Raw genomic sequence first — 27,640 nt, 5'->3', positions numbered from 1 at the left:
GCAGAATGCGGTCCAGCGCAATACCCGCGCAGTAAATACCGCGTTTGTGGAGCTCAGAGTGTACCGTCTTTTGACGACGAGTCTTTTGGTCGAAGGCGTCTCTGTTCCTGTTCCCGTTTGTGACGGGCAGGTGTTCCTGTTATTGTGTCCACCACCTGTTTGAATACGGGCTCAGATATTTAGAGAATACAGCAGCTGTAAAACTCTTCTGTCAAAGTCACAGTTTTGGGAATTTAAACACAAATTGTGTTGTTTTTTTTTGTTTTTCTTTAAAGAGCCTTTGAACGGGCTGTAAACAGAGTGAATGTTGAGGGGTTTTGAACTCTCATACCGGCAGAAATAAATCAGCTTTGGATGAAAGAGGAGTTGTGACAAATCATTTCAATTATCGATCATTTGTAATCTTTTTTTTTTTTTTTTGTCTCCTGAAAAAGTTTTCCGGTTTCATGCTCTTTTCCGTGTGCAGTACTCTAAACTACACTACACTGTGTCACCTATGTATTTCCATAACGTACCACGCTGTCAGAACTTTAACCTATACTATGAATGAATGTACAACGGGCCAATGTATTGTTTCTCACAGCCTACCTGCATGAAATTGGGTGAAGATGAATATTCTTCTTGCTATGTTTTTGTTTTTTTATGTTTGTTTTTGTTTTTTTCTCCGATAGGCAGCCATACAGATGTTTATTGAATTAATGCCTTACGTTTGCTCCCTGTAGTTTCTAGGACACCCTCACAATAACCTGCGTTTTTTTTTAAATTTTTTATAAATGTATATTTCGTGTTTCGTTCAGGCTAACTGGTCACAGAGTTAAAGGTTTGTACCCTGACTGACTGACTGACTGACTGACTGACTGACTGACTCGCCATCTGAGTGTTCTGTGAAGATGTACAAATAAATTTGTTAAAGATTCACTCAGCTGTGTTTGTTCTTCCACCATCAGACTTCAATCTTTATTGAAAAAAGTCATGTAATTCAGGTGGGTTTTTTTTTTTAAGCTTCGTCTTGCATTTCCAACCACGGTGACATAAACTCTTGATCTTGTTTTGTTTTCAGTAAAGGTGGAATCCTGAAGAAGGAATTTCAGAGAATATATTTTCCTGCAGAAGTCGAGGGCTGTCAGGGACTGATGTCACTTTTTTCCAGATTGTTCCACATGTGTTGCATCACTACAGTCCAGATGTTGGTAATCCTGATTGTTTATTCCTTTAAAAAAAAAAAAAAAAAAAAAAAGTGCTATGACTTTATTCAGAAAAATCTTTGGATGCCATGTTCGGGGGAAAAACAGAACTCCGCATAATAATATTGTTTCAGTGGTTATAGGTGATTATGGGAAATGTTTAAAAAAAAAAAAAGCATTATTAATTATCTGTATTTGTAGTCACACAAAACCAGCAGTCAGAACAGTTTTATTTATTATTTTAGATTTTTCCATTTGAGAATGACAAATTTCCAATAGATGATTTTCTCAACATTGAAGGGAACAAAGTCTCTCATTACCCTTCATTTACCAACCTGACAGTTTTTTTTTTCGTTTTTTTTCTTGCATGAACAGAAATGAATGAGAGCTCTAACAGTAAAAGCTGCTGCCATCATTTCAGTCCTTTTTTCCACTGCTTTATGACGAGTTGTGGTGCCCAAAAATGGGTTGTTTCGCTTTGTTTTAACCTAAACTGGTTATTTTATTAACTTAACCTATTGGCTTTTAGCATTTCAAATCTGTTAACATCCCTGATGACCTTCCCAAAAATGCATTGCAAAACTAACAACAACAAAAAAAAATCTGTTGGGAGACCGTGACAAGTGGGATTTTTGTGTGTGTGTGTGTGTGTGTGTGTGTGTGATTCCCTTGAGGAAAACTTTATCCCAGCAGGTCTGCATCACTGAAGGCTCCGTCAGCTGGAGGCTGTGATGAGGCGTCCTCTACGGCGACCTTCGTCGGCTCTGTAGGGGTATTAGGATTGACCGGGTTGAAAGGTTTCCAGGGTTTGGACGGGCAGTGGAAAGGGTGGTCATTCACAGCATCTGCAGCTCCAGTGCCCGAGGTCATGTCGGGCGAGGCGGACGGTTTGGAGGCCGTGGTGTCTTCCTCAGATGAGTCTTCTTTGGTTGAAGAAGCCTTGGAGGGCGGTGGTGAGGGTGGATCTGAAGGTGCGCGGGTGGAGAGGTTCTCATCACGGTTCCTGAGTGGAGACCAGCCGGGAGGGCGGCGCCTGGAGTATGGCTGAAGAGAAGGTAAGCAACACGTACACTTGTGACCTGACATTTCCTCATTGCTACTGTTGTTTTTCTAACAGCTTCCTTGATACTTTCCAGTCCAGGTTCAGATCTGAAAACACCATTTTCAAACTTGAAGTGCGACCTTGGTTTTGAGGACTGACTTTGAAAAGGCAAAAGGTAGAAAGTTGGTATAAACTTGCCAGTAGCCAAATATTTAAGGTGACGTTGTCCTTTTCTTATACAGTCTATACAGTGCTCGGTTGCAAATGTTTCGCCAAAACATGTTTCGACACCAATTTGTCCGAGGTTTTTTTGAAGGCAGCCCCTCGTGGCCGTCCGTGGTATTGCACTTTGAGGCGCTTACATTTTTTTTTTTTTTTAGACCAGTTCGTTTTCTCTCTATAATATTGTAAGGTCTTCATCCAACCATTGAAAGTGCCCCAAGATCACATTACTTCATTATTTGGCACCATATGAATAAAATTGATTGTCACTGAATCACTTTAAAGGAGAAGAGCACGCAGTACCACATTATTACACAAAGATAAGGAAGACTTTAGAAAAATCATAAAACATCAGAGCTACGTATCAGACTTTAAGATATCAGTGATCCCTGTCCTGCTCTTTGTATTTCTAAAACAGGCAAAATGCTGACTCATGTTTTTGAAAAGTGGGTCTCACCACGACAGGCAGTGGACCGTCTTCACACTCTATCTGGGCCTCTGGGACTTCAAATCTCCACGGTGCAACATCCACGGTGGCGTTACAGTTACAAAACTCCTGCAACACACAAAATACAACACAACACGCAAAACACACAATGAGGAACACACCGAGTTAAATTTTTTTTTTTTTTTTTTTTAAAGCCAGGAAACGATGTGTTTTGACTTGATTTTTACCACGATCTGTTCATCGTGGACACACAGCTCGTTGAGGTCTTTGTGGTCGGCTTTGGCGCAGGTGGTCTTCCTCATATCGAACCTCAGCTTGAACCTGAAACCTGCAACCACCTACAAGAATACACACACGCATGTATGTTGAGAAGAAATGAAGGTTTTCGACATTATTCTCCACGTTTCCTCTCCCCTCGCCAGCGTACCTGTCTGGTGGCGAGGCCGACGGTGTGCAGGGAGAACAGGTGAGTAGAGTCGGACATGGCGTTGTACTTGGAGATGGCGGCAGAAAGAGGAACCTTAATGTCCTCCGAGGTGTCATCGATCTCCTCAGGGCAGCCCAAACACGAAGTTCTCACTGGGACGACGTAATCGTCTGGAGAGGAGAAAGGTCGTGAAAAAGTAGGACTGAAATAGAGATGAGGTCGGAGGGCAGAGAAAGGTGGAGGTGGCAGATAGCTGGATGGTAGAAAAATTAAGATAAGTATAAAACCTGATGAATATATAGCTCAATCTTATATTTCAACTAATCTAAGAAAAACTAAGGAAAAGTCAAGTTTATTTCTGAAGTAAGAAGAGCGCTGATGCTGCATTCAGCCTGTTTATGTAACCTTTTTGAACCCCTCGTTTCACACCACATCATTTTTATTTCTTCAGGGCCAGACCCCACCGACGCAGTCAAATGCTATTTTAATATGCAAAGATATTTCCTAAACTGAGCCTTTAAAAGTTGCAAAGAGTTTTCAGCCGCCGTGGGGCTGATTAGGCAAACAGATTAAAGTCTAGAAGGCCCCACTGCCTTTTATGGTGTTATAAGTTAATATTGTGTTTGTCCTATTTGCAGATAGTGTTGGCGTATTACACAACCAGCCGGCCTCTGCGTTGTGATGGAGACCGCTCTCGGCGAGTAAACGAATGACTTTTGATACCGAATTCGAAGTTTCTTCTTGACTGAGAGCAAACAGCTGTTAATGTTGGCTTTGTAGCGATAGTTTAAAAGGCATCTGACAGTACAACACAGTGTTAATATGTTAAAATAGCTATCGACCAATTTTATGCAGCAAACAAATCAACCGTTCTTGGCTAGTTTGGACAATTCAAAATGGATCTTTAGCTGCAGCTAATGACAACACGAACCATGCCAAAAACAGATGGTATCGATTTAAGGTTTTGTGTCTGTTTTCTTGCTCCTATAGTGTTGCTCAAAACGGAGATAAGCAAGCTATAACGTCAACTTTAGGCTTAAGTGATCAATGACTGGGTCCAAAAAAAATCTGTAGTTACAATCATCAGTTATATATAAAAAAAAGAAAAAAGAAAAGCAGGGAAAGAACATTTTAAATTAGACTAAACTGAAAATCTGAGAGCCGGACTGATGACAGACTGATTGGATGCTCTACGGTGACTCACTATCGCCCCCTAAGGGTGAACGTGGTATTACAAGAGGTTCATTTTTACACATTGCACCTTCAAATAAATTTCTGTTAAAGTCAATCTATCGAATAGAATGAGGTGACACAATGGTGATTGAACCTGTGGCCCACTTCATTTGCAGTATTACAAACTGCTAGTGACGAGGTTGTTGCATCACAGAGGGTAGGCGGAGCTAACGCAACAGGCTCACTCTTTAATTGGTGATCTCAAATTGTTATGGCGACTGACTGATGTCATAAAGGCAACACTGATCTCTGGGAAGTGAAGTCCGAAAACACAGCTGTAATGACGGTGTATCACCAGAGGAGCCGCTAAAGACAACAAAACAAAAACAAAAATCTATGGGACTGCTCCTTTTAAAGTTTTAAAAGTTCATTCACTCACCCAGCAGGCAATCCACCTGTTTGGTGTCAGCGTCCATCTCGGTCATGTGGACCGTGGCGTTGCAGGAAAATGGTGCCTTGAAGAAACAACAAATGTTGAAGTGCAGCAGTTTTATGCCCAATTAAGCATTTAAAAAAAAAAAAAATGTTTACATATTTTTCATTTTATTTCATTTTTGTTACCCGGTGTCCAAATGGCAAATAGTCACAGTCTGTCCAGTGTTTGTTGCTCCCTGCTGGACAGACACTCCTCCTGCTGGTGAACTGCAGCGAATACACCGAGTCTGAGCCGTTCTCTGACTGGAGACACACACACACACACACACACACACACACACACACACACACACACACACACACACACACACACACACACACACACACACACACACACACACACACACACACAATCAGTGTGCACCAGAGTTCAGAAGGTCACATCAGGTTTTCCTAGAATTTCTTGGTAATCATCCCACAGCTCTGGTTCCTCTTGTGTCATCTCCCTCCAGTGCTGAAGAGTGCAGACTTTCAAAGGAGCAACAGCCGCTAGATAAGTTCCTAATCTTTAACACAATAATTCAACAAATGCAGGTTTATTTACACACAAAAAAATAAAAAATGCCTTTGAAATAGTGACAAGTTATCACAAATTTTGTGCAACTTTATTTCAGACTTAAAATTTTCAATTTATGCTCTACATTTCTACACACATTTATCAGACAAGTAGTGACTAATTTATTAATATTAAGGAATTTAAACATGAAATAAATCTGTAAAATCGTGTGCATTGTATGTTCAATGAACTCTCGCAGCAGTCAGGAATAAAAAAGAAAAAGCAGATTAAAACTTAATTTCTGCATGATTTGTAGTGACTGTTTTGAACTGTCTCTGAACGGACTCTATTTATGTCGATTATTTCTGCATATTATGTCCCTTTTCACAGCTGTATGGAGTAGTTCAACCGGCAAACGGATACACTATATGTACAGTTGTGCATGTATGTTTGCAGAAGACAATTCAAATAAATATTGAAAGTTGAAGAAGGCGACATGAAATTAGAAACCCGGCTCTGGTCTTTGCTGTGAGATAAAGCAGGTGAAGTGAATACACAGGGAGTCACATAATTCTGTACCTTGCTGGCTGCCAGTATCTGAAAGAGGGCCAGCTTGTATCCGGTGCTCATCCCCTTGTTGAACTTGCTCACGGCGCTGTTGACGGCCTTCTCTACAGACGGGTCGTCACAGAAGATGAGGACGCCGGGCTGGACATCCACTGCATCCTGGGAGAGAAGAAGAAAAAGAGACGGCTGACTACAAACCCTCTGTAATGGTACTGGAATAAATTAAAGGAGTTGTGAGACGATTAACAAGGGCGGATCAAAATATGTATTTTTTTTCATTCAGGGAAAAACACTTTTTGGTTATAAAGATCAGGACAGTAACTGAAGTACTGTGCTATAAAACGGAGCACTTAAAGGATCTGTGTGAACAATTTAGCAGCAAAAATCAAATATAATATTCATAATTATGTTTTAATTAGTGTATAATGCCCTGAAACTAAGAATTATTGTGTTTTTGTAACCTATGAATGAGCCCTTCATATCTACACAGGGAATTCGACCGGGACTTTGCAGTTTTTCTAGAGTTTCACTGACTCTCTTACAGGGTGACGCACAGGCTGTTGACTTGGTTGCAATCTGCTACCTCACCACTAGATGCCACTATATCCTGCTCACTGCTCCTTTAAAGTTCACTGCATGTGACTCAGATGAGTGTTTCTACATATTTCTTTTTTTATCAACACAGATCTTCTCTGAAAAGAACGATATTCCTCAAGACTGAAGAAAGGAAATCAAACAGAAACTATAAAAATGAAGCGCACATGTCTTGCTTTGACGATAGCCGTCACCTAATACTTTCATATTTGATGCTTTTAGCTGATAATACATAATCATACATCTGTATTTACATTTTGAAATGTAAGGCCATGGCTGATCCTGATAACTGCCGTATAAATAAGGTGCATAATCCTTTTTTTCATGATAGTGATTTCACTATATCGTTTTATCTGACCTCTTCCAGCCTGGAAGTCTTTGAGACGAGGACGTATCTGTTACAAAAACTCAAGCGATGCCATTTTTTTTAAAAGGTTGCCAAGCGTTAGACATTCACTTGAGAGGTCGCCCGGTTCTGCTATCACTAAAATAGATGCAACATCTGATTGTGCTTCATTTCTGCTGCATTGAATTTGGTAAAGTTGCAGTTGAGAATTTGTTTGAACAGGTTCAGTGACATCAGAGTTTGCTGACTTAAAGCTGTTATTTACTCTATTTTATAGTTAAAGATGGAAGTTAAAAAAAATAAAAAAATAAAAAAAATTTGACAGGAGTTTTTCAGATCTAACTCCGGCCTGGTGAGAAGAATAAGGATATATTTATGTTTATATCTGTTTTCCACGTGCCAAGGTAGATCATTTTGGTTTCACAGTTTTCCAGCTATTCCTGAGTAAATTTGGGAATCTTTTTAAGGTGGAAGTTACAAAAAAATAGCCAAAGGTTTAGTAAATGATCTGAACTCTTCCTCCACCGCTGCTTGTGGCCCTCAGCAGCCAAATAGTTCATAGTACCATCTAAGTTTTAGTGCCTGAAAACCAGGTATAGTTTCTGGTACTTTCTCCTTACCTGCCCGAAGACCGAGCTGTGGAGGCACAGCAGGCCCAGCACACACAGCCCCACTCCACTCCTCATCGTCTGATCCTGGTGGATGTTCGGCTCTGTTCTGATACATGAGGCATAGAAAAGGCAAATATCACTCTTCTTCACACTTTCAGCCACAGTTCACTGCATTTTAAGGTCCAAAGTGACTTTTTTTTTTTTTTTTTAACCCTTGCAGTATTGATGGGATCAATCACAGACTTTCCTATCTGTGGCTGAAAAATAAGCGTGGTCGGCATTTTTCAAGCTTTTCAAAGAAAATTTGAATAATTATGGACTTCTGCTTACAGTTCCTGGAGGTGAAGGCCTGCTGTCGATCCTGCCGGGCTCCGAGAGGAAAAAAAAACTCGACTCCTCTCCACACTGAAGTTCTCCTGAAAATGTAGGTTGCAATCCTGAGAAAGAGGATGACACACAGATAGACACATACACAGAGGACAGGAGGGCACAGCAGGCACGCACACACACACACATTAATGCTCACAACGCTCAGTCGGTAAAAGGAGAGTAAATGTTTGCTCTTTTGTTTGCCCTCCTACCTGTTGAGTCAATACAGCCGGTATCAGAGAGACAAAGAGAGCATGAAAGGAGACATAACTCGCTTTATTATGATTAAGACACTGTGACATGGACGCACACAAATACACTTTAAACAACACAAAGTAGAGTTGGTTGGCTTTGAGCTTGCGGTAGCAGAAGTGTCCCCGCTGTATGTGTTTAGGGGCCACTTTGGTGTGATCAGGTTTGTGTGTGTGTGTGTGTGTGTGTGTGTGTGTGTTTTAGCGGGTACTTTGTCCCCGTCGACCTTTGGCCCAAACCACTCTGATTTCCTCACTGCTCGTCCGTGAAACGAGGTGAAACGTGCTCAGATGTTACACGCCACATACAGTACATGTATCATGGTGTTGGCTTTGTGCATTTACAGCGATGCAACAAGTTCACCGCCCAACGGATACACATGTACAGTGGTGTGAAAAAGTGTTTGCCCCCTTCCCGATTTCTTTTTTTTTTGCATGTCTGTCACTTAAATGTTTCAGATCAAACAAATTTAAATATTAGTCAAAGATAACAAGTAAACACAAAATGCAGTTTTTAAATGAAGGTTTTTATTATTAAGGGAGGGGAAAAAAATCCAAACCCACATGACCCTGTGTGAAAAAGTGTTTGCCCCCTAAGCCCAATAACTGGTTGGGCCACCCTCAGCAGCAACAACTGCAATCAAGCGTTTGCGATAACTTGCAATGAGTCTTTTACAGCTGTGGAGGAATTTTGTCCCACTCATCTTTACAGAGTTGTTGTAATTCAGCCACATTGGAGGGTTTTCCAGCACGAACCTCCTCTTTAAGGTCATGCCACAGCATCTCAATAGGATTCAGGTCAGGACTTTGACTCGGCCACTCCAAAGTCTTCATTTGTTTTTCCTTCAGCCATTCAGAGGTGGACTTGATGGTGTGTTTTGGATCATCGTCCTGCTGCAGAACCCAAGTTGGCTTCAGCTTGAGGTCACGAACAGACGGCCGGACATTCTCCTTCAGGATCTTTTGGTAGACGGCAGAATTCATGGTTCCATTTATCACAGCAAGTCTTCCAGGTCCTGAAGCAGCAAAACAGCCCCAGACCATCACACTACCACCACCATATTTTACTGTTGGTATGATTTTTCTGAAATGCGGTGTTACTTTTACGCCAGATGTAATGGGACACACACCTTCCAAAAAGTTCAACTTTTGTCTCATCAGTCCACAGAGTATTTTCCCAAAAGTCTTGGGGATCATCAAGATGTTTTCTGGCAAAAATGAGACGAGTCTTAATGTTCTTTTTGCTCAGCGGTGGTTTTCGTCTTGGGGCTCTGCCATGCAGCCATTTTAGCCCGGTCTCTTTCTTATGGTGGAGTCATGAACACTGACCTGAACTGAGGTAAGTGAGGCCTGCAGTTCTTTGGATGTTGTCGTGGGGTCTTTTGTGACCTCTCAGATGAGTCGTCGCTGCTCTCTTGGGGTAATGTTGGTCGGCCGGCCGCTCCTGGGAAGGTTCACCACTGTTCCATGTTTTCTCCATTTGTGGATAATGGTTCTCACTGTGGTTCTCTGGAGTCCCAAAGCTTTAGAAATGGCTTTAGAACCTTTTCCAGACTGATAGATCTCAATTACTGTCTTTCTCATTTGTTCCTGAATTTCTTTGGATCTCGGCATGACGTCTATCTTTTGAGGATCTTTTGGTCTACTTCACTTCGTCAGGCAGGTCCTATTGAAGTGATTTCTTGATTGAGAACAGGTGTGGCAGTAATCAGGCCTGGGTGTGGCTCCAGAAATTGAACTCAGGCAAACACTTTTTCACACCACTGTATATTGTTTGTTGTTGTTCTAAACTCTAATGTAACATGTCAATCTATCATTCCATGATTCGAGCTGATTTTCATCACTTTAGATGTACATTTGTGAATTTGAGCTGGAGATGATTTTCTAGTGCGTTTCGTTGCTGCCAGTAATGAGCTCTCATAAAGTCAGAGATGTCATTCAGTCCCTGAGAGGTTCCACTGTTTGTCCGTTAAGCTGTTTTTTTTTTTTTTTTTTAACCATCAGATGCGTCAGTGCTGAGCAGCGGCGGCCTTCGTCCTGCCTCCTGTGACTCTTCACTTCCTCTGCATGCTTCATTTAGGTGTTTTAAGTGTTAAACAGTTTCACATTAACCACAGCAGTTATACTGCAGCTCTACTCTACTGCCATCGCTCTGTTATATTACAGCTATGAGGCCAAAGGCTCACACAGGTGTTTGGTCTCTTCTCTTCCTGGCTGCTTTTGTTCCAGGTGAGTTTGAAAATATTAATTTTTCATTTTACCCTCCTCTGAAAATTAACTGTGAACTCGCTCGACAGGTTGTTCTGTTTTTCCTCTAATTCAAACATTTCAGTAGACTTTTCACTGAGCGCTGTTGGAGGTTTCCACACCTTTACCAAAGTGTTTATTTCACACAAAAATTAGACAAACTGAAAGGAGATGCAGCTTTTTGATTTGATTTATTCCGCTATATGAAAAAGCTGAATGTTTTTTCCCTCCTGAAACTTTTACACCACAGATCTAAACTTACGTGATGCCCTGCAGCATCAACTCAACTCTGCTGTTTTCATTTCTCTTCAAAGACTCATATTTCCTTCTAACTGTTGTATATAGTGTCCCTGCTGTGTCACGGTTTGGTTTTAAAGATGACATTTACACATGAGGCTGTTCTAGTTTCCTCTCCCACAGTGACTCGCAGTTGTCGTCTTTCTCACCCTGTGGTTTTGGTATAATCATGAGCAGAAACATTTCTCATGCAGCAGGGCACTATGTCCACTGCATTCACTAACCAATGCCAAAATATGCTGATGATGAGAAACATTCAATAAAACACATGTTTTATTTTATCATCTGCTATTATTTCACATCTGTTATTATGATGCTGATTAAGACAGCCTTGTTTTTCATAATATAATTGCAGATCCACATTTTTAGTAATTACTTGAGACCAAAAATGTTTTCCATTAATTGGCTCCACTTTTCACAACATTTTCTTTCCACGATTCTTTCAAACCTTCGTCTCTTTTACCAATGTGCAGGGGCCTCCGAAACCTCCCGACTCACTGAGTATTACTTAGTTGAACATAACTTTTAGAGGACTTTGTGACTCTAAGTTGGAAAACAATATCAACTAAGGCTCCTTTTATATTTTATTTAATGTTTTGGCCTCAACTTTTGTTAAAATCCATTCTGTCCTGTTCTCAGTTTTCAGTGCAGTCACTGACAGACTGAGACTGGTTGGACCGATCCAGCCAACAGGCCTGTTTCTGAGTCTCTGGACAAATTGCAGTGTGCACTGCACTTAATGGGAACTTATAGTGGGAGATCAATACAGTGGACCCACTATGATTTCTCTCTACAGGGCTCCTTACCATGTTAATCTGACCATAAATTGTATTTGCACTGAACAGAACTGAGCGCTGTTTGATGCCATAAAGCAAACTGCAGTCTTCCCAACAAATCTGTTGCGATTTCAAAATTGCCAGTGCTGACGATGTATTGATTTATGAGCAGTAAAAAAACAACAGTGAGAGCAACTTGTCTCCTCCTCCAGCAGGTGTCCACCTCCGGAGAGATGAGAGCTCCATCCGGCTGGCTTCAAACTCCAGGCTGCCGTCTGAGGCTCCGATCCGCCGGCCAGTCCTGCAACCCTGTGAGGCAACTCCTCTAACAGGTGCACACCAACACAAAACTTTTACTTATTCATTATAAACATATCATCGCCTTTGTAGCCCACCTGCTGCTGCAAAAAAAATTTCCCAAAGATGTTGAAGCAACAGCAGAAGTAGAAGTCGGATGAGAAGGAGCTGCGGTAAAAACAGCTCATTCAAAACGTAAGAAAATGAATGTAGACGGCTGTCGGCCGACTTTGAGTAGTTTTTTTGAACATCTTTGACACCGAGTCAATGAAAACTCGTCAATGTGTTCCACAACTTAAAGGCTATAAGAGCTGTTGCAGAAGCTGAGGCAGGTTTGATCAATAATTCATAGAGAGTGCTGTGAGATTTGACACCAGTCTTTGTAATGTTTGAGATTCAGAAGGAGTAAATGGAACTTTTTAGCACTTAGATAAAGTTTTATAACTCACATATTACTCATATTTGGGTCATCATTATTTATAAGATGTTACATAAACCTGAAATATATTCTGTTATAATTGATAGTGGCAGGAGCTCCATCTTTATTATGCCCAGCTCATTCAAGGTAAAACAAAGAAGGGAGCTCCACGCAGCAACAGTTAATAAATGTATTAATTTTAACTCAAGATATGTGAAACAGAAGTCAAGTAAGTGCTGACCTTGAACTAAATTTGACATAACTCAGGATACGTGCAACACAGTCATTCAATTCAGTTTTAGTTCTTGTGCAAAAATATAACATGGAGCCAAAACACTTTACAAACACAAAGAACAACAGCGTTAAAATGTGATTAGGAAATATGAAACACAATTTTTTTTTACAGCTAGTTGTTGGTGGAGTCAATGATTCAGACCTGAAGAGGGCAGCAGTTGCAGCCTCCATCTGCAAAGAATGAAACGTACATTAAATATTCAGAAAATCACAATAACAACTAACATTACTCAAGAATAAAGCCACATATATTCCACTAAGGTTCATTCATTACTAAGTCAGCGTCTGCACAACAATTTGTTTATTTGCTTTTCTCCTCAACAAAGTTTACAGCTGCGTTTTAAAATAGTGAGCAAAGAAGAAATTTAAAGTCACAGAGCGTATCCTTTAATTTTGCACACAACCGCTGAGAGAGAACAAAATCAAACAGGACAGTTTAAAAAAAATTAAATAATATAAAAGGAAAAATTGGGAGATTTAATATAATTTTGCACACTCCTGTCCGAACCTCTCGTTGCATTTGGGATTTGTGTCTTTTTTATGTGCAGGAACGTACACGTTAAATAACCCCGGTGGGAGAACCTGCATCAGAGCCACCATGGGAGTCGAGTACGTTGTCATCGAAAACAAGGTCAGAGGCTGCGACTGACTCAGCGCTCCGGGTGTCTGCATCTGTCAGCCTTGTTAATTGTGAAAAAAGGACCCTGAATGTTTGCCTGTAAATTTCTGGTGTGTCAGCATTTCATTTTTGTGTGTGTGTTTTTGTTTCCTGGTCTCTTTGTGGTGTCGCCGTTCAAACTGTACAAATTGAAAACTACGATCGGCTTTCATTTCTGATGAAAAACAAGCCGTGATTCATTTTCTTTGCATCTTTTGTGCAGATTTAGAGCACAAATCAAAAAAGACAAAGAGGACAAGACTGCGACTTGTGATGTGAATCGATATTTCTCTCCTGTGTGCATTCAGAAGACCTGGTACTTCAATCTGGACCCGAACAGGGTCAGAACCGACGGCTCCTGTGGTGAAGAAGCTGCTGTTCTCGCGCTCGCGCTGCCGGGCAAACCTGCCAGTCTGCAGTTCACCTTCAGAAAGGTATTAAACAACATGCTGCACGTATTCACGCCGGTGTTGGTTTTCTGTAGATGCTCTGGTTTCGTTCAAGGTCTCGCGATGTGCAGGTTTGTCCATTCTTGAGTTAAGGCCACAAACATGTTTTTGTGTGAGGTCACAGTGACCTTTGACCTTTTGACCGCCAAAATCAAATCAGTTCATCTACAAATGCACAAAGGCAGAATAGGACACACTGCATTAACTGATCACCCGACTAATTGCAGTTGAAGTTAAAATAGTTTCCAGCCATTCTAGAAAATAACAAAGATGAAGCTTACAGGGTTTCTTCCTCTACAGCTAGTAGATAAATAAAAAACAAAAAATGTTAAAATGTTTAACTGTTCAGATCATCACATGATTGGAAATTAAACAATGGTCAAGACAAAAAAAAAGTGGCATTTTTCTTTTAAGGAAACATTTAATTTAACACCAACAAAAACTGTGTTTAAGTTGTAAGAAGAAAGTTGACTCGCTCGGATTATTTCAGCTTCACATCTCGGTCAAAGTGTTCACAACAAATGATGAAATTATGTTGTTTTTTTCTTCTTCTTTCTAAATCAGCACAAATTTCTCTGTTTTTGTCCTCAGGAAAAGAATATTTTCTACGTCACCAATCTGACAGCTCACTTGTCTCCTCAACCCGTCTGCCAAGGATGCGCCTGTAAGAGCAGAACGACACGTCGCGAGATATGACAGATAACGTACACGGTTCTGATGTGGAGAAATCGACCTGTTCCCGTCTTCCATCGTCTCCCCAACAGATAAGAATTACTCGGGTTCGATGGTCCATGAGAAGCTCTTCTCGGCAGCTGACGGTCAAAGCTTCATGTGCAAATCTGAGAATCTGCTTCTGACGTCGTCCGAGCTGAGGATCAAACTGGTTTCTCTGCAGATTCAGGCCTTCAACGTTCAGGAAGGAAAGTACGGAAAAGGTGACGGAGATGATCATTTGGTTTGAGAAGGCTGGAGATGATTTAAAAGGACACATTTATCTCTGCAACCCACATTTATGTTTTAGATATTACTCCTTCGCTTTGATTAATCATTTTAATTTGAAAAATGTACACTGCTGACTCAGCACTTGCCACAATGTAAGCGCGAGCACAAATGAATGAATATGAGCACCGTTTTTTGCAAAGTTTTTCATGCATAAAAACACATTTTCATGTCAGTTTATGTTGAATCGGATTTTGTTCCTGCTTTTTAAAACACTTTTAAAATATTTTAAAATCCACCAGTACTCTGTCAAGCGTCCCATTCACGCCAACACAGTTCAAAAAGGCAGAAATTTCAGTTGTCAAAAGCTGTGATACGTAACAAAAGATCATCACAGTGCATGTTTTCTATTAGGTTTGATTTCTCTCAGACCACTGAGTTCGTAGCAGGAAGTTGAGGCAGATAAAATAAACAAAACCTGACCGGTTTGTGACCTTTTTTGTTTTTTATTTTATTGCTCAGTACATTGTGAGCTACAAATTGTTTAAGGACGAGAGTTGTGCACAATAATAAAAGCAGTGAACCTACTTTGTAACTGCTAATCATCTCAAACTCTTCACGACAAAAAACGAATTTCCTTTGACACATTTTCTCCAGATTTGACTTGAATTTTGCTCCCGTCTCACATTTTAGGGGTGGAGTGTTGGGCTGATTTCAACAAGCGAGCCATCCCCATCATCGTTGTGGCCGTCGGTGTGGGTCTGATCCTCATCGCTGCACTGACCTGCCTGTTCGTCAAAGACCGTCGCGTACAAGGATATGAGAGCTTATGAGCTCGCTGTGAAAGCGGATGGAGATACACTTCATCTAAAATACTATTTCATCCTCACTGTTACACAAACATCTCTCTGTGTTTGACTTTGTATTTCACAAATGAGTCTATTAATAACAAAGTGGTATTCTGATATTTAAACTTTAAGTGCAGAAAGTATTGTCTTATTTATTTATTTGAATAATCTTTCAGTATCTTTATACAAATTTATTTGTGCCTGGATTTCAGTGACGTCTTGGCGTTCACATCTCTTTATTAAAATATGGTTTGAGTTTTGATTGATCAGTCGCTTTTGCCACACTGTTTGTTGTTGGCCTCTTTTACCAACTCCAGGCGAAAGAAATCTGACAGATAAAGATGATTATTTTTGATAACTTAATGTTTATTCTGCAGTAGTCCTGTCATTTTTTATTCATTCATTATTATTTATAGGCCTATTGTAATACAGTTGGATTCACTCCCAGTGTATTGATAGAGTTAAATACTTATTCCAACCACTTTTTTATTAAAAAAAAAACAGTTTTTATTTTTAATTTTTAATTGGCAGTCAGTTACAGAACAGAAAACTTTTAATAATAATAATAATAATAATAATAATAATAATGATAATAAAATCAGTTTGAATTTGTTTTGGTGGTACACCTCCAGTTTGACAGAGAAACGTCGCCCTCTGCTGGTGACCATTGAAAACTGCAGCTTCCCTCCCCCCGCCTCCCGTATCCTTCTTCCTCATTGGCTGTCGACAACTACGAGTCCCCGCAAAGGTCACAAATACCATTAATACGTTTATTGAGCGTGGCAGAACTTTATGGCCCGACTGAAACAAGTGGAATTTCCCAATTATCGTTTGTTGGATTCGGTTGAATGTTTTCCAGCCGTCGACAAATGAACTAAATTATATATAAATATATATAAACTTGGTAATTCAATTACCGCTCCGCTTTTTTTTTCCTCTTCCCTTCCCACCTCATCAGCTGGTCGCTCGTTAGCCAGGCCTCGCAAGCCGATAGCCATGACCGCGGTTATTCTGAGTTTCCCGACTCTGCAAGGTCTGAGGATTTTCACACAGTGAGTACGACCAACGCGTTTAATGTCTGAAACTGAAACCGGGGCGTCTCCCTCCACTTCCGATACTTTAAACCCAGCTTTTGAGTTTCGGCGTTAGCATCGAGCTATCGAGTTTTGCGTGCGAGCTCAGTGCGAAGTGATGGAAGATGAAATAAGATCAGATGAAGGTTAAATAAACGGACAGGTTTTTATCTTTTATAAGTAAAGTTTCTAATAGCGCTCAGAAGAAATGATCAAATCATAAAATGATCATAGGAAGGTTGTTTTTTTTTATGATTAAAAAAATAAATACAGGTGCATTAATGTTCATTTTTGCTGCTTTAGTTATTTAAGGTTGTGTTAGTTTAATCTTCATCATATGTTTGGATTGTTTCTGACACGTGGAAACAAACGATGCATTTTTTTTTTCAGTGACTCCCCAAGTGTTTTTTTTTTTAAATGGTTTAATTTCAATTTACCTTAAAAAGTATTATTTTATTTTTTTTCAAACCATAAATGAACTATTTCTCCTTCAAGGAAAAAAAAAAAAGCCAATTTGACGTCATCAAATTAGAAAATAACATGATTTTTACTGGACAGGAAAGTTATTAAAAGCTGTAAGAAAGAACCGAACCGGTCAGATAAATGTAGAAGTATAAAGTTGCATAATCGTAAAGAGTTCCTCTAATTTTTAATTAAGCAGTGACTTCTTCTTCTTCTTCTTCCTCTTCCTCTTCGTCTCCTCAGGAAGCTGTCATGGAGCAGAAGAGGCGTGAGGCTCGTCTCCGGAGGTGAGCGAGCCGTCGTGACCGGCGTCTCCCGAGACGTTTGTCCGTTTTGGACTCAAGCTGCGGATGATACTTCTGAAAAGCGTGGAGATATTAAGGATGTCGTTTGTTTTGGTTTTGCCCGCTCCCCCCCCCCCCACCGTGGAATATTTACCACGTAGATCACGATTAACCGATGATCAGAAACGTTCATGAATGAATGAATTGGGCTTTTTAAATATCAGCTGGCGGGCGCACATTTAAAAAAAAACAAAAAGAAGTTTTCCTGCTTTTGAACTGCTGTAGATTTTTAATTCTTAGAAAACGTTGCCAACGACTCTCCTGCGTCTTCTTCAGAGGTGGGACGGATAGAAAAGGTGCTGATCGCCAACCGAGGCGAGATCGCCTGCCGCGTGATGCGGACGGCCAAGAAGATGGGCGTGCGCTCGGTGGCGGTGTACAGTGACGCGGACAGACGCTCCATGCACGTCGCCATGGTGAGACGCCGTTCGTTTCAACGAACGCGGGGGAGGCCGAGCGCTCGTTTAACCCGCCTTTGCTCCCGTTTCTTGGGTTTTGTTTTCCCAGGCGGACGAAGCGTACCGCATCGGCCCCGCGCCCTCCCAGCAGAGTTACCTCTCCATGGAGAAAGTGCTGGAAGCGGCCAAGAACTCTGGATCACACGCGAGTCACCCGGCTTACAAGAATAATCCCTTTTCTCGGTTGTATGTATTTGATTTTTTTTTTTTTTGTCCTGATTTTCTTGATTTCCTGCGTGCAGGCGGTCCATCCCGGCTACGGGTTTCTGTCTGAAAACACCGAGTTCGCGGAGGCGTGTAAACGGGACGGGATCATCTTCATCGGGCCTCCTTCCTCTGCCATCCGAGACATGGGCATCAAGAGGTGAAACGCGCAAACATACGTATCGATAATATCTCCACTTGTCATCTCATTACTACTTAAACAGTAAAGTTTTTTGTTGTTGTTGTTGTTGTTGTTTGCGCTTTTCTGACTTTGTGTCTTTGCGGCGGCGTAAATTAGTGGAATTGATCTCGTACGTCACGTCGCTGAGACGTCACTTCCGTCGTTTTGTTTCCTTTTCGCAGCACATCCAAACACATCATGGCAGCCGCCGGGGTGCCCATCATTGGCGGTTACCATGGTGAGGACCAATCAAATGAGCGGCTGCAAGCAGAGGCTGCCCGGATCGGATACCCCGTGATGATCAAGGCGGTCCGTGGAGGAGGAGGGAAGGTGGGGGGACGAGGAAAAGCTGAAATGACTTCAACAGAGCGGCTGCAGCGAACTTAAAGTAGCTTCCGTGTGTGGTTTTTTTTTTTAATTTTTTTTTATTTTTTTTTTTAAGGGGATGCGCATGGCGCGGTCGGACTCCGACTTCCTGGAGCAGTTGGAGTCGGCGAGACGAGAAGCCAAGAAGTCCTTCAACGACGACGTGATGCTGATTGAGAAGTTCGTGGAGGACCCCAGGTGAAGCTCGCCGTTAACCGGGCGGCTCCTCCGCCCGCGCCGTTTCACTCGTTTCTGTTTCCTAAAAAAAAAAGCCGTTTTAAATTGCTCCCGCAGACACGTGGAGGTTCAGGTGTTTGGAGACGTGCACGGCAACGCCGTCTATCTGTTCGAGAGGGACTGCAGCGTCCAGAGGAGACATCAGAAGATCATCGAGGAAGCGCCGGCGGTGAGCGAGCCGGCTCGGGGGAGAATTGTTGAATTAACACCGACCGAGAAAACACTTTTTTTAAGTTGCTGTGAATATTGTCCGCAGCGTGAAACTGGAGCACTTGAACATGTTTGCGTCCGCCGTTGAATCTCTCCGCTGTTTTTTTTCTCATCGCCTCGGGCACCTTTTCAGCCCGGGATAAGCCCGGCGGTTCGGAGGAAGCTCGGCGAGGCGGCGGTCAAAGCAGCCAAAGCTGTGAACTACGTCGGCGCAGGTGAGACTCGAACACGCGGCGACTCGCACGGAGAACACGCCGCGAAGTGACATCCTGTTGTTGGACTTCCCGTGCAGGCACAGTGGAGTTCATCATGGACGCCCAGCACAACTTCTACTTCATGGAGATGAACACCAGGCTGCAGGTGGAGCATCCCGTCTCCGAAATGATCACCGGAACCGACCTGGTGGAGTGGCAGCTCAGGGTGAGAGACCACGGTGCAATAAGGACTTGGTTTTTATTTGATTTGAATCCCCCCCCCCAAGTTTCTTTGACAGAAACTGATCGTGCTTTGTGATCGTGCTCCTCCAGGTGGCGGCCGGGGAGCGCCTGCCTCTCCTCCAGGATGACATCATCTTAAGGGGACACTCTTTCGAGGCTCGCATCTACGCCGAGGACCCAAACAACGACTTCCTCCCGGGGGCGGGGCCTCTGCTGCATCTCTCAACCCCGCCAGCAGACCGACACACGCGCATCGAGACGGGAGTCCGGGAAGGTGAGGAATGAACCGGGAGCAGTTTCACTTTCTTTCTGCAGCAACACTTGATGTTTTTAAAAGGAATAAGGCCCTTTTTTTTTTTTTTTTTTTTTACTTTGAAAAAGCACTCAGAAACTGTAACAAATAGATGGATCAAATAAAATGTAAAAATCCCGGGAGTCTAATGACGGTTTGGTTCCAGGGGACGAGGTGTCGGCTCATTATGACCCGATGATCGCCAAGCTCGTGGTGTGGGGGAAGGACCGCTCGGCCGCCTTGAAGAAACTACGCTACTGCTTACGACAGTACAACGTAAGAAACGCGCCTTCAAATGATGCTTTTTGTTTTAATTATTCAAAAAAAAAAAAAAAAAAAAAACCTGCAGAAGCGCCTGTAGTTCACGTTTCTGTGCTCTGCCTGTCTTTCGCCTCCTCTCCGTCCTCAGATCGTGGGACTGAACACCAACATAGACTTCTTGCTGAGTCTTTCCGGCCACCCGGCGTTCGAGGCGGGAAACGTGACGACCAGCTTCATCCCGCGGCACTACGCCGACCTCTTCCCCGCTCCGAAAGCTCCCTGCGGGGCGACACTGTGCCGGGCGGCCCTCGGCCTGGTGCTGCAGGAGAGGCAGCACACGCGGCAGTTCACGCACACCTCCGCCGGTGAGAGGAGGACGTTGTCCACGCCAGGGAGGGACGATTTCAAACCCACATTTAAGCTGACAAAACGTGCGCGTGTCTTCCAGATCCTTTCTCTCCTTTTGGCTCCAGCAACGGCTGGAGAAGCAACATCCAGTTTAACAGGAACATGACGCTGCAGCTGGGAGACAAAAGTAAGTCACGGATGTGTTGTGACGCGTTACTGCCCCCTAGTGTTCAGTGAGGGAGGGACACGGTAGAGACTCAAAGGAGAAGAAGGGACAAGCCAGAAACCCGATCAAAAGTCTCATCAGAGCTGAGAAGCATTTTTTCTTTTCAGTAGTTAAATGTATTTTTTTTTTTATTTCTAATAAATAAAAGACGGTCATCTTTACAGCTCCTGACTAAGAGGATCACAATTCTTTTCAGTCTGCAAAATCAGACAACTTTTATTACGGGTTTATTATCAATAATAACATTTTGGATGATTTAAGGTTATCAATTCACTCATTTTGTAGGATGTAAGATATTAAAAAAAATGTCCAGTGAAATTGTATGAAATGGACCATGAAAATGTTATTGAAATTGAAAGTATTCAATTAAAAAAAAAAAAAAAAAAAAATCTTAAAAGCAGCTAATCCTCACATTTATGACAGATCTCAACAAAAAATGACTTGAACTGTTAATAAATTATCCAAATTGTTGTCCGTTATCGTTTCAGCACTGATTGAAGTGATATTTTGAATTTGAGTTCAAATTCCCTCTATTCCTTTCTAGCTGTTAGTAAAACCAGTAACCCAGAAAAACTCTTCTTTGCTTCAGTAAACATTTTAAATTGGCATCAGTGACTAACTCTGAACAGTTGCATTATTCTACATTAACAGCAGCATAATAAGAAAAACCTTCACAGATAAATACACACGTTAGTGGATCAATTTGGTGTTTATATTTGCAGCATGAGGGTTAAATGGCTTTAAAGGTGCAGAACGAGGTGAACCGAGAGGGAGGAGGTAAATCTTGCTTTAAATAAGCTGCAGAAATGATATCATGTGTTCGTTTTAATTATCACGAGTACAGTCGGGGTAGACTCGTAACCGTGGCTCTGATTTATTTAATGACTGTTTGAATAATTAAGTAAAAGGTTGGTCTGGCCTGTGACACTTTATTAATGTAATCCTCTTCATTATTCAGTGTTTCTATTAAAAATGAGACTAAAAATAAGTCATCTTGAACTTGAGGCTTATTCTTTTTTCTCCCACTGTGTTTAACTTCTACAAATCCTGAACCTTTTAAAAAAAAATTAATATATATGTTTCCTCTTATCTGTGTCTCTAGAAGTCAACTTGGTCGTCATGTACAACAAAGATGGAAGCTACACTATGCAGGTGAGCTGGAAATAGAAATGTCTTTTTTGGTACTGCAATTTTTTTTAATTCATTTTAATTTATTTGAAAGAAGCAGATCTTGATTTGAAATCCACTAGGTTTTGTATTTTGTTGTACAATACAAGTAGACCTCCCAACTTTTTAAATATAATTAGTTCAAGAGATGTCGATGGTTGTCCCAAAATATTTATAACACCTTAAACCCGCTTTGCAGAACTTTGTCTCCCCCTTCTGCCAGTGAGCGTTACTACAAAAATATCGTTGACGCCACTGAAACTGTAAAACGGTGGATTAAAGAAATACGAGGCGTCACAACCTCCACGACATGAGTCGCTGACCATCAGAGTTTCCGTTCGATAACCTGTGGAAAGTCTGGACGAGACACTTTTAATTTGTTCATTTTATCCCAAAGCGAGTTGGCCTCGAGCTGAACGGGTAGTTTAGAAGTCTGGAAAATGTACATTCATCCAGCCAGTCAGTGTGGGAATGTCTCACCAGACACAAGAACTTTATACCGTGAAATAGAGATTTATCTGGCAGTGGGAGATTTATTTTGTTAGTTCAGGCTCGTATGTAACAAATGTTCATTTACATGTACAAGTTCAGCATTTTAGATCTAACGACGTAACTTTTACATTTATTTATTTATTTTCCGGAGACGAGATGAGGGAGTCGATCCTGTCTGGAGGAGAAGCTGAACACGCGTCGCTCCTCCACACATAATAAAAACATCGACTTTCTTCCTTCAGGTCGGTGAGGAGGTGTTCCACGTGACGGGGGAGCTGGAGGTGGAAGACGGCGCTTCGTTCCTGCACTGTTCCGTTAACGGGCTGAAGTCTCGTCCCAAACTGGTGATAGTGGACAACACGGTGAACCTCTTCTCCGCGGTACGTTTCCCCCTCTGCTGCCGACGACAGAAACGCGCTGCTCACTGCGAAGTTGTTGTTTTGTTTACCGTTTAGACAGATTAGGAATCGATGTATTCCTTAAATTTAGAGAGGCAGAACTTCTGTCATGTTGTTCTCAGATTTATGCTTATTTTAGGTAACAATAAACAGAAATTTGTGATTTATTTTCTCTAGTTCTGTAAATTTGGTAATTTTTTTTTTAATTCAAGTTATTAAAATGAAGAAATAAACAATCACTTTACAAAAAAAAACAAATTTAAGGTTTGCAACCAACAGTCCACAAAGAGATTTAATTTGGCATCACAGGAGATAAAATAAAACATCAAATACACATTTCAAAATGTGAAACCAGAGAATATTTTGTACTTTCGGCTTGAAAAATGACTTCAACACATTTTTAAATGAAGTCTTAAACTCATAATAAATCGCTTGTTAATTCAGTTCATTTTAAAAAGCACATTTATGCACAACACAAGTTCACCGGAGATTAATTTCAGACCTAATTTGGAAATGCCTTCGAGAATAACCAGGTTTTTAATCATAATTGGAAGAATGGTAGTTCATAACCGCTTCATTACAGATTATGTAAAAGCTTTAAATCCTCACTTTCTGCAGTCATTTAAAAAAAAAACAACAACCTCTTCACCGGTCGCTGCACGAACGGTCTTTATTTCCGCTCTTCCATCGGGGGGGGGGGAATGAAAACCTCTCCACGCCTTCGCCGGCTGTCGGCTGTCACTTCACTCCGACGTGTTTTACGTCTCTCCTGCAGGAGGGCAGCTCGCAGGTGTCGGTTCCGGTGCCGAAGTATCTGGCTGGCGTGAGCGGGTCGGCCGCTCAGGGCGGCGCTGTGGCCCCCATGACTGGAACCATTGAGAAGGTGAGTGTGGACGTGAAGTTTCTGTCGTGACCAAGCAGCGCGTTTATTTTTCTTCAGCCTGCAGTAGCAGCACGTCTCTTTTTTTTTTTTTTAAAGTTTATATATTAAACTACTTTCAATTCAATTCAACTTTTATTTTAAGTGTAAAATCACCATAAAACATGGTCCCAATACACTTTGCAAACACACACACACAAAAAAAAAAAAACTAACCACAAGTTATTATAATGTTTTTAAAATGAGTTTCAGCCGCTCTGACGTCATAAAGTTGAATCTGCAGTTTAGAAAACGGCTTAAAACTTCGGTCTTTCAGGGAAATTAAAGGACAGCTGACGGACTTTTGGACAGATGATTGTTCACTGTATGAACGGAGGTCTCCTGATGTGTAACGGTTACATGAAATGTATTTGTGGAAATTATGTAAACTGAGTTGATGGAGGGGGGGGATAACATGCCACGTAGCACAGCTGTTGTTTTATTCTCCAGGTTTGTAACTCTGTAAAAAAAAAAAAAAAAAGTGCGTTATTGTTTACTTCCTGTGTGATGAGACCGAAGATGACCGAGGCATAAATGTAAAAAGAGAATTACAGCAATCGAAGCGAGAAGTAATGAAGACACGAGTTACGTCTGCTTTATTTGAATGTCTCGTTATTTTGCTAATATTTACTCCCGAGTCTCCTCCGGCCGAACAAAAATCAGATAAAGGAGCCGTTTTGTGTTCAGGTGCTCGTGAAGGCCGGCGACCGAGTGGCCGCTGGAGACCCGCTGATGGTGATGATCGCCATGAAGATGGAGGTGAGCGACTCCTGCTGCTTCTCTTTTCTTTCCTTTCTTTTCACCGACGGGTTCACGTCCTCCCCCGCTGCGTTTTTAAAGACGCCGATTTATCCCTCGTTCTCGTCTCCGCAGCACACCATCCGGGCGCCCAAGTCCGGCCTCATCAAGAAGGTTTTCTTCGCCGAGGGCTCTCAGGCTAATCGGCACGCCGCTCTGGTGGAACTGGAGGAGGAGGCGGAGGAGGAGGAGGAGGAGGTGGTGGCGAAGGAGGAGTAGGAGGAGGAAACGATCAAACCCAGTGGAGGGGGAAGTGAGTCACGTTGTGGCTTCTTGCACTTAATCAATATTTCCTGAACTGCGAGTCGTCTGCTCAACCAGTTGGAGTCGGTCTGAAATGCACGAGACAAAAGTGGGCTGGGGTCAAAGGTCAAAAGCAGATGACGGCGATGTTAAATGTCACCGGGCTGAAGAAGTGTTTTCCTAAATGTCTCTCGCGCACCGCTTCCTTTTCCACAGCAGAGTTTTTGGCCTTTTATGTTCATTTCAGAACTTGTATATGTTTTTTGTTTGTTTTTGTTTTCTTCTGCGTTTTGAAAGCGTCTCCTCTGTTTGTTTCTGTCGGTAAAAGAGCTGGTAAATCCTGGATCGTCCCTCTTCATGTGTGGACTTCTTTAAAAAAAAAAACGGGGTCGGCGTAGAAAACCACTTGGGGCAGAAGACGGTCGGATGGACGGTGAAAAATGTAATTACTAGCGTCTGCGGACCAGGAATAGTTCCTGATGACTGAGAGTCACGTGACTTTAAAATGAAACGCAAGTTGATGAGAATGAATATTTGAAAGACACGGCTGTGTCACGGGGGCTCAGTGGCCTTTCTCAAATCACGAAAACTGGATATGAAGGTTTTCTTGGGATGGGAATGTATTTTGTATTTGTTCCAACAACTGACTCCAAACTCCCTTATTTACGCCAGGATTGTTTCCTCGTCACAATAAGAAGCAGGAATCTGGTTTGACCTCGTGTGTCGTCCCACTGAGGAGCAGCAGTTTGAACCAAACACTCCGCAGTCATTTATTTGCTCAGATACCCAGTTAAGTCACATTTGCGTCATTATTACGCCCAGATTTATTCCTGGGTTTAAAATGACGGAAGAAAGCTGAACTGTCGGTCACGGAGAGCTTTTAGTAGTCTGATGGTTTCTTGTGTGTGAATCCACCGTCAGTCGGCGTTGACGTTCTTCTTACTAACCGGTGTTCTCTGAGGCCTTGTAGACTAAAACTGTCACCTGTTTTATTTCCTGGATTGTTTGTCGATATATGAAAGATGATTTAAAAGAAAGAAACATGAATAAACTTCTTTTTTTTTTTTTTTAAAGTAGAAACAGCCCCTTGTCGTCCTTGATGCGCTTTGAAATATATATATAACCTATAAGCATATTTTGGAAGACAGCATGGTGGTGCAGTGGTTGGTGGTGTTGCCTCCTGGTCAGAAAGGTTGCAGGTTCGATTCTTGCCCTCGACGTGGCTTTTCATCCAAGATGTTTCCAGGGCGAGTCTCAGCGGGAATTGAACCTGCTACCTTCAGACTGCAGACGACAACGCTGACCACTGCACCACCATCTTGCCTGCCAAACCCTCAACGAAAGTCATACTTCTTTTCAAACTCTCAGGCTGACTACAGGAAGCCGAAGGTTCAGTGATGTCTCGCGGTGTCCCCGACGCCGCTTTGATTCGTTACGAGTCGTCTCCCAGTCGTGAACGAGCGGTGTCGTTTGTTTTCTGGTCGCTCCGACGTCTTCACCTCGTGGTTGCATTTGAAAGAACGAGCTGCAAAGACGTGTTTCTTAAAAATGTATTTATTTCATAATATAGAACAGCATCTCCAGCTCTAAGACAGATTTATAGACGGGAAGAGGACGGACGGACGAGACAGCTTCAGACAACAGAAGAGTGATAAAGGCGGTTCGTGAACCGTCTGCGGAGGAGGGAGGAGAAATGACTCGACCCGCAGCCGGCCGTCTCACCGGGTGATCACCGGGCGCCCAACTGATCGCTTGACATTTTCATCCGGACTCCTTCTATTTAGCCGATTTGATCAAGGAAACCTTGATTCGATTCCCGTCTGCAAACCGCCGTTTAAAGAGCATCTCTGCGCTGATGTCATCAGTGGTTTTGAAGTTTTCTCCTGAATCTCCTGCAGATTTACTTTTGACCTTTTGTACAATGCAGAGCGACGAAATCCACAAATCTTTGAACTGAATCATTCAAGCTGAATATCGCAGACGAGGGGTCGGGTTTACCGCTTCATGCTTCGTGTACAGGATGACACGCACGCGTGATCTTCCCGTTAACACACGGACCGTATTTCTGAAAGCAGGAGACGTCCGGGTAAACTTTGATGGACGATGAAGATCATGAGGGGTCGAGGCGTTATTAAATATTCAATCACCGTTCTGAATTATGAGGCCGCGTAATCTCCTGCTTCTAGAAATACCCCCGAGGCCTCGAGTCCCAACTTTTCTGCCGCAACCCCTCGTACAGGAACCGAGCGCAGACGACGTCGCTCCGGCAGCGTTTTACTGAATCTGGCTTTCGCAATTTGTCTTTTCACGGCTGTTTGAACGTCAAAATAAATCCGTCGACAAAAAAAAACAGAGCGATTTAATTAATTCACTTTTATTTAGGCTTTGAAAAGAACGTTTTGGAACCAAAGTAAACCTAAAATGTTGTTTATGTGAATATTTGTAATCATTATTAACATTTTATCTCCATGTAACTGCTAATTGGCCGTGAAATGATCCCTTAAGAGTGAATTGCTTGTGGCATTTACATTTAGTCCAATTGTCCGGTTTGTGTTCAATTTATGAACCCGTAACTAAAAAAAAAAAAAAAATCCAAAACTAAATTACTTTAATTAAAAAAAAAAAAAATTAAATTAAATTTTTATCCCTAAAGTGTCACTTTTATTTCCACTAAATTATGTTATATTTAGTTTTGATGCCACTTTAGTCAAATGATTGAATTTAAATCCAATTAATTAACAGAGCGATTTGATTAATTGCCTTTTGTTTAGTAGACTTTGAAAAAAGCTATATTGGAACCAAAATAATGCTAAAATGTTGTTTATGTGAATATTCTGTATCTTTGTTTATATTATTAGCTTTTTTTTTTTTTTTTTTAAATCATGTAACTACTAATTGGCCGTGAAAAGATCATTTTACTGTTTGGTTTGAATTAAAACATCAACTGGATGCTTCTTTTGGTTTTTGATATGAATTTTGAGTATGGAGACGCAAAGTGTTCAACTTATAAACATGTAACCCCAAAAATCTTTAACTAAATTATTTATTTTAATATTAATGACATTTTTTTAAATGT

General features: G+C 41.7%; 3 protein-coding genes across 3 annotated transcripts; 2 read left to right on the top strand and 1 right to left on the bottom strand.

Annotated features, from left to right (window-relative positions):
* Positions 1 to 1,829: 1,829 nt before the first annotated feature.
* On the bottom strand, positions 1,830 to 8,315 carry kng1 (kininogen 1). The gene is made up of 10 exons (XM_069704716.1): positions 8,187 to 8,315; positions 7,936 to 8,042; positions 7,615 to 7,711; positions 6,067 to 6,213; positions 5,118 to 5,234; positions 4,936 to 5,011; positions 3,324 to 3,493; positions 3,124 to 3,234; positions 2,906 to 3,004; positions 1,830 to 2,228 (listed from the first exon to the last, which is right to left on the bottom strand). Exons 1-10 carry the CDS (start codon positions 8,274 to 8,276, stop codon positions 1,866 to 1,868), a joined length of 1,377 nt encoding a protein of 458 aa, XP_069560817.1. The 5' UTR covers positions 8,277 to 8,315; the 3' UTR covers positions 1,830 to 1,865.
* Positions 8,316 to 10,393: 2,078 nt separating this feature from the next.
* lamp3 (lysosomal associated membrane protein 3) lies at positions 10,394 to 15,986 on the top strand. The gene is made up of 7 exons (XM_069704842.1): positions 10,394 to 10,454; positions 11,761 to 11,877; positions 13,103 to 13,185; positions 13,521 to 13,646; positions 14,253 to 14,325; positions 14,426 to 14,596; positions 15,294 to 15,986. Exons 1-7 carry the CDS (start codon positions 10,394 to 10,396, stop codon positions 15,431 to 15,433), a joined length of 771 nt encoding a protein of 256 aa, XP_069560943.1. The 3' UTR covers positions 15,434 to 15,986.
* Positions 15,987 to 16,336: 350 nt separating this feature from the next.
* Positions 16,337 to 24,542, top strand: mccc1 (methylcrotonyl-CoA carboxylase subunit). The gene is given in 19 exon segments (XM_069704699.1): positions 16,337 to 16,500; positions 17,227 to 17,270; positions 17,604 to 17,743; positions 17,835 to 17,945; positions 17,947 to 18,149; positions 18,353 to 18,500; positions 18,613 to 18,734; positions 18,831 to 18,942; positions 19,117 to 19,198; positions 19,276 to 19,403; positions 19,511 to 19,694; positions 19,879 to 19,988; positions 20,122 to 20,338; positions 20,422 to 20,508; positions 21,650 to 21,699; positions 22,449 to 22,586; positions 23,380 to 23,487; positions 24,211 to 24,282; positions 24,397 to 24,542. Coding segments are annotated over 19 exon segments (2,256 nt in total). The 5' UTR covers positions 16,337 to 16,444; the 3' UTR covers positions 24,541 to 24,542.
* The last annotated feature ends 3,098 nt before the right edge of the window (positions 24,543 to 27,640 follow it).

The sequence above is a fragment of the Brachyistius frenatus genome, unplaced genomic scaffold (assembly GCF_029030835.1).
Source record: "Brachyistius frenatus isolate BFR_SWC_R1_liver_20210118 unplaced genomic scaffold, ASM2903083v1 Contig_52, whole genome shotgun sequence".
NCBI lineage: Eukaryota > Metazoa > Chordata > Actinopteri > Embiotocidae > Brachyistius > Brachyistius frenatus.
Note: the sequence above shows the minus strand (reverse complement) of the source record. Positions and strands in the feature narration are given on the sequence as shown.